The sequence below is a fragment of the Lutra lutra genome, chromosome 5, assembly GCF_902655055.1.
Source record: "Lutra lutra chromosome 5, mLutLut1.2, whole genome shotgun sequence".
In the NCBI taxonomy this organism is placed as follows: domain Eukaryota; kingdom Metazoa; phylum Chordata; class Mammalia; order Carnivora; family Mustelidae; genus Lutra; species Lutra lutra.
The window spans coordinates 162,367,709-162,375,112 of NC_062282.1; the positions used below are offsets into that span (position 1 = coordinate 162,367,709).

General features: G+C 36.6%; 1 protein-coding gene across 1 annotated transcript; it reads left to right on the top strand.

The window, feature by feature from the left end:
- Positions 1–4,774: 4,774 nt before the first annotated feature.
- LOC125101296 (olfactory receptor 2T33-like) lies at positions 4,775–5,716 on the top strand. The gene has a single exon (XM_047731864.1). The coding sequence runs from the start codon at positions 4,775–4,777 to the stop codon at positions 5,714–5,716; it is 942 nt and encodes a 313-aa protein (XP_047587820.1).
- Positions 5,717–7,404: the final 1,688 nt, after the last annotated feature.

A 7,404-nucleotide genomic window follows, 5' to 3' on the forward strand; every position in this document is an offset into this window, starting at 1 on the left:
AGAATTTTATAAATTTTTAAAACATGGATTTGCTTCTCAATTAACATAATATATAATGCCATTCTGGCTGTTATATTGTGTCTATAGCAATTATTTTGATACTTTGATGATATAACTTCCTACTACACATTGTAAAGGAATGTGAAAAATCTTTTGTATATAGGATGTTTTTCACATTCTTTTGGGTTACATTTTAGAATGATATCTGGAAGAGCACATATCAGTGATTCCAAGGGATAAGGGTAGTCTTACAGTTCTCACTTAACATTTTCAAATGGAAATATAGACAATTTTCATTATTATCCTATAATTATTTGTTACTCTATTCTAACTGGTAACTTATGTTACAAAGAAAAACTTAAATCTGGTAGTAAAGATATAAAAACAATTATTTTGTTTAATCTGTGCTTCTTTAATTTTGTCTGAGAATGTACATTTTCTATGATTATGTCAACCTGTATTTATCAAATAGCAGTTATGCACAATATATTGATGAATTTGTCAGGAAACTTGAAATTTGCTTCCTGCTCAACTTCCAAATTAGAAGGATGTATCTGATTTCATCAATTACCTCTTCTATTCATTACTTTTCTGTAGGAGTAATCATATTTTCTTGAGTACATGAAAATGGTAGTGGCTACTATTTACTGATTCTTGCTGTTTTCCAGTGATCAATTAAGTACTCTCTATATGCTAACTTATCTTATTTTTGTAGTAACCATGTAATATAATTAATGACTCACTTTAATTTTTTATTCATTTTCTACGGACCCACTTTTGAAACACAAACTTGAGACCCATAGGATGTAAGAATGTGCTCTACTTTCCAGAACTTGTATTGTTGGAATCCATCCTCGAGGTGTGCTCTGACTCAGCACATGCCCATACACTTAACCTCCTCAGTCCTCCCTGCTTGAATTGTGTGTGGCCTGGAACCTCTGAGAGGGTCCTTTATGTAACTTGAATTGTAGAGAGGACAGGAGTTCATGTTTTCCCTTGGCTTAATCAACATTCCTAGTTATTTTGTATGTTTTAATGCACTCACAAGTTTATTTAAAATGTATTTATTCTTTATTTCCTGTTTGTAATTATATTGGGTTTGTAGGAAGACTGAGTCTGGGAATGCATCCATCCAGAAAAGTAGAAAGAACAGATCCCTTTTTGAATGAATTTATCAATTACATGAAAGATAACCAGTTAATGTAGCCTATAAATTTGAGAGTCCATTACTTACTTTATTTTGTTTGTTAATGTGCCAATCTTCTTACTATCAAGAGAATGGTTGGAATAAAAAACAGAACTAACACAAATGTTTGAAGTTAACTTCCAGAAGCTGGGTTTGGGATTGATGGTACTTCATTGGTACCTGGTTTCTCCCCTTGATTTTCCAGATACATATCATCTCACATCTCAGCTACTCCATGTGAAATTTCAAGATAAAATAGTGTCTACTTCTTTTAGTTGTTGATATATTGGATGAGACATTGTATATTAATGGGGTTTTCATAGTACTTGGAATACTATTTTCTACAACTTTTTATCATCTTTATTATGTCCAAGTTGTTACATCTATAGAATGTACATGAGAATCAGGGTTTTTAGCTTTAATAGTTAGGATCTAATTGAAAAAAGGACCACATGAGGATGAGCCCAAAATATTGGTCAGTGAGGGATTTAACATAGAACATAGAAATGGGAATGATGAAGCTTTGCTATTTTCAAGAAAACCAGTTTGAAGTGTGAATAGAAATGAAACAATGAATCTAAAGGGATGTTAGATTCTGTGTAATCATAGGTTTTATACAAACAGAATATGATAATATTATATCTTTTTTAATTAGTTTCAGAGATGGACTTTAGTGATTCATCAGTTGCAAACAACAACCTGTGTTGTCATTACATCAAGTGCCCTCCTCAATGCCCATCTCCCAGTTATCCCATCCCCCACCCACTTCCCCTCCTGCTTTTAATGTGCAATAACAACACAGCTGTTTAGATATACTCTTGAATGAACATCTACTGTGTATTTTAAACCTGTGGAATTAAACATAATTGAAATAAACGATTGATAGGAAATAACAAAGAATAAGTTTTTCTCTTTTAATTTTTGTGCTTATTTTTTTAAAGGAAAACATTATTTTATGTATCATAAATTCCATGTCATAGTACAACTTTTAAAATATATTATATTAAAACAGAAGAAACTTTCAAAATTAATAATCAAAGAACCTATTGCCTTGGAATGATTAGTATTACCATAGTCATGTGTGTTTGTTCTGTTTTAAAAAATTCACAAATGGTGTATTGAATGCAATACCCAATCCAGACTTATTATAAATGTATGTCACTGAAATTATTCCTATACTTTAAAAAATGTGTAACTTAATTGCACGCCTGTTTTTCAAATAAGTATTCATTTTACTTGAAAACATTTGCATGGGAGCTATCTATTGATAGCTAATAAATATAACAACAAGGTAATTATTAAGGGTAATCTTTGTAGAGATATTGTATGTCTCCATTGGAGAACTGTCTTTTTAACTCTTCTGCCCATTTCTTGACTGGACTCTTTGTTTTCTGGGTGTTGAGTTTGAGAAGTTCTTTATGCAACTTGGATACTAGCCCTTTATCTGATATGTCATTTGCAAATATCTTCTGCCATTCTGTAGACTGGCTTTCAGTTTTGTTGACTCTTACCTTTGCTGTGCAGATTTTTATCATGAAGAAGCCCCGAGAATTCATTTCTGCTTTTCTTTCCCCTGCCTTTGGAGACATGTCTGGTAAGAAGCTGCTGCAGCTGAGGTCAAAGAGGTTGCTTCCTGTGTTCCCCTCTAGGCTTTGGATGGATTCCTGTCTCACATTTAGGTCTCTCATCCATTTTTTTCTATCTTTATGTATGGTATAAGAATAGGTTCCAATTTCATTCCTTTGCATGGGGTTGTCTAATTTTCCCAACACCATTTGTTGAAGAGACTGTCTTTTTCCATTGGACATTCTTTCTTGCTTTGTTGAAGATTAGTTGATTATAGAGTAGGGCTTCATTTCTGACACTATTCTGTTCTATTGATCTGTGAATCTGTTTTTCTGTCAGAACCATACTACTCTGCTGATTACAGCTTTGTAACACCGCTTGAATCAGGCATTGTGATGCCACAAGCTTTCATTTTCTTTTTCAACATCCCTCTGGATATTTGGTCTTTACTGGTTCCATACAAAATTTAATTATTCCAGCTCTGTGAAAATGTTGGTGGTATTTTGATAGGGATTGCACTGAATGTGTAGACTGTTGGGGGTAGCATAAACATTTCACAAATGTATATTTTTCTAATCCATGAGCATAGAAAGTTTTTCCATTTCCTTGTATCTTCCTCACTTGCTTCATAAGTATTTTGTAGTTTTGAGAGTACAAATCCTTTACCTCTTTGGCTAAGTTTCTTCCTAGGTATCTTGTGGTTTTGGTGCAACTGTAAATTGGATAAATTCCTCAATTAGTCTTTCTTCAGTCTTATTGTTAGTATGTAGAAATGCGAGCAATTTCTTTGTATTGATTTTATATCCTGCCACATTGGTGAATTGCTCTCTGAGTTCTAACACTTTAAGGGTAGAAGCTTTTGGGTTGCCCACAGAAAATATCATGTTCATCTGTGAAGAGTGAGACTTTGACTTCTTCTTTTCCAGTTGGAATTCCTTTTATTTCTTTTTGTTTTCTGATTGTTGAGGCTTGAACTTCTAGTACTATGGTGAACAACAGTGGTGAGAATGGGCATCCTGGTCGTGTTCCTGACTTCCAGGATAAAGCCCTCAGTTTTTCCCCATTGAGAATGACATTCACTGTTGGCTTTTTGTATGTAGCTTTTATGATATTGTTCTATGTTCCCTCTGTCCCTACATTTTAAGAGTTTTAATTAAGAGGAGAACATGCTTCATTTTTAAAATGTTTAAAGCTTCAAGTTAAAACTTTTTTTTAATGTTCCTTAGGTTTATATTCATTTATGAAATTGATTTTTTATAATGCACACATTTAATTAAACTCAACATATTGTGAATATATATTAGATCTAAAATTATTACAAGGCCTCTAAACTCAGACAAATTCCCTGTAATCACAAGTACCCCCCAGGATAACATAGCCAGTATGGTGGCAGATGTTCTGAAGCAATATCTGTGGTAGCCAGGAACCAAGCATATTGAAACCATGTACTGAAAACACATGTAAAACAGAGAAATATAACCATTTTGTGTTTGTCACCTGCTATCTGAGCTATAGTAGTTTTACATTTAGTTTTGCATATTTTAATATTAAAACAACTCCTCGTGGCAGAAGGAAACTTTGAGAAGCCAACTTTCTAATTTATGAGAAATCACATCAATATTTACTAAAATGCAGGACTATGAGGTTCTTTCAACACAGAAGTAAAAACATTTTAGAAAACTGGAATTTCATAGTATTTCCTATCTTCATGAGTAAAATATATGCGGCACACTAGCAAGATATACAAAAATAATGGAGAAATATAATATGTATTGCAATACATCCTTGTCATGCAATTTTCTTAGGATTAAAAAAACTGTGTAATAACACAGTGATGTATGAAAGGACAGTAAGGCCAACATCTTGTTGCAAAGTGAAAGACTAAAGACTTAATCATTCCTCAAAGTTTCTTGCTCTCTCCCTTTTATGTCATTTGACCACCTCTTCTTAAGTAAATGCCTAACCTTTCTTTCAAGCAACTCATTCTTTATTATTCCTTGCCTTGCAGGCATGACTGCAGCCATGGAGGATTTAAATGACACCACAGAAATGAACTTCATTCTCTTAGGGCTCTTTAACCACACTCAGACCCACGTGTTCCTCTTCTCCATGGTGCTCATGATCTTCCTCATCTCCCTGCTGGGCAATGCCCTCATGATAGTGCTCATCCATGAGGACCCCCAGCTTCACACACCCATGTACTTCTTGCTTAGCCAGCTCTCCCTCATGGACATGATGGTGGTCTCCACCATAGTCCCCAAAATGGCAACCAACTACCTGATGGGCACCAGGACCATCTCTCCTGCTGGCTGTGGCACCCAGATCTTCCTGTTTCTCACTCTGGGAGGGGGTGAATGCTTCCTCTTAGCGGCCATGGCTTATGACCGCTATGTGGCCATCTGTCACCCGCTGCGCTACCCCATCCTCATGAATCACAAGCTCTGCTTCCACATGACCGCAGGCTCCTGGCTTCTGGGAGGAGTGGATGGGCTGATGCAGGCTGGGACCACTCTGAGCTTCCCTTACTGCCATTCTCGGGTAATAAACCACTTCTTCTGTGAGGTACCCTCACTTGTGCGCCTTGCCTGTGCTGACACGACCTTTTTTGAGTTTTTCATGTATGTCTGCTGCATCCTAATGCTCTTGATCCCTCTGTCTCTCATTCTGGCCTCCTACAGTTTCATCTTGGCTACTGTGCTTCGCACGAAGTCCATAGCAGCTCAGAAGAAAGCCTTTGCCACCTGCTCCTCTCACCTGGCTGTTGTGGGGCTCTTCTATGGAGCCATCATATTCATCTACATGCGGCCCAAATACTACCATTCAGTGGCCCTAGACAAGGTGGTCTCTGCTTTCTACACCATCTTCACACCAGTGTTGAACCCCCTTATATACAGTGTGAGGAATAAAGACGTGAAGGGGGCTTTGAGAAAGTGGATAGAGAAACGTTTTCTGGGACATCTATAGTGAGAGTGATTTGATAAACTTTTACCAGCCCACCTGGATCCACTATGAAATTTCATATATCAATATATATTGCTCTCATCTGGCCAGTTTTCAATGTTTGTTATTTATTTATTTATTTGTCTTTTTATTTATTTTCAGCGTTACAATATTCATTGTTTTTGCACCACACCCAGTGCTCCATGCAATCCAATACCCACCACCTGGTTCCCCCAACATCCCACCCCCCACCCCTTCAAACCACTCAGATTAATTTTCAGAGTTCATAGTCTATCATGGTTCACCTCCCCTTCAAATTTCCCTCAGCTTCATACTCCTCTCTAACTCCCCTTGTCCTCCATGCTATTTGTTATGCTCCACAAATAAATGAAACCATATGATAATTGACTCTCTCTGCTTGACACATTTCACTCAGCATAATCTCTTCCAGTCCCGTCCATGTTGCTACAAAAGTTGGGTATTCATCCTTTCTGATGGAGGCATAATACTCCATAGTGTATATGGACCACATCTTCCTTATCCATTCATCCATTGAAGGGCATCTTGGTTCTTTCCACAGTTTGGTGACTGTGGCCATTGCTGCTATAAACATTGGGGTACAGATGGCCCTTCTTTTCAGTACATCTCTATCTTTGGGGTAAATACCCAGTAGTGCAATGGCAGGGTCATAGGGAAGCTCTATTTTTAATTTCTTGAGGAATCTCCACACTGTTCTCCAAAGTGGCTGCAAAATTTTATTCATTTGCGCTTTCTCTCTTTTCTTCTGGATTAGTGTGTCCAATGGTTTATCCATCTTATTGATTCTCTCAAAAAAATAGCTTCTAGTTTCATTGATACGTTCTACTGTATCTCTGATTCCTACCTCATTGATCTCTGCTCTAATCTTGATTATTTCCCTTCTTATGTGTGGAGTTGGTTTGATTTGTTGTTGATTATCCAGTTCTTTAAGGTGTAGAGACAGTGGTGTGTTCTGGATTTTCCAATTTTTTTGAGGGATGCTTGGATAGCTATGTATTTCCCCCTTAGGACAGCCTTTGCTGTTTCCCATAGGTTTTGGACTGAAGTGTCTTCATTCTCATTGGTTTCCATGAATTGTTTCAGTTCTTCTTTGATCTCCTGGTTGATCCAAGCATTCTTAAGCAAGGTGGTCTTTAGCTTCCAGGTGATTGAGTTCCTTCCAAACTTTTCCTTGTGATTGAGCTCCAGTTTCAAAGCATTGTGATCTGAGAATATGCAGGGAATAATTTCAGTCTTTTGGTATCGGCTGAGTCCTGATTTGTGACCCAGTATGTGGTCTATTCTTGAGAAGGTTCCATGTGCACTTGAGAAGAATGAGTATTCTGTTGTTTTAGAGTGGAATGTTCTGAATATATCTATGAGGTCCATCTGGTCCAATGTGTAATTCATTGCTCTTGTTTCTTTACTGATTTTCTGCTTCGATGATCTGTCTATTACTGAGAGGTGTGTTAAGATCTCCTACTATTAATGTATTCATATCAATATGACTCTTTATCTTGATTAACAGTTTTCTTATGTAATTGACTGCTCCCATATTGGGAGCATAGATATTTACAATTGTTACATCATCTTTGTGGACAGCCCCTTTAAGAATGATGCAGTGTCCTTTTGTATCTCTGACTACAGTCTTTAGCTTAAAATCTAATTTGTCTGATATGAGAATCACTACCCCA

Bases quoted from the DNA above. Each gene is read 5' to 3' on its own strand.
- LOC125101296 (XM_047731864.1), top strand. From the start codon at position 4,775: ATGGAGGATTTAAATGACACCACAGAAATGAACTTCATTCTCTTAGGG.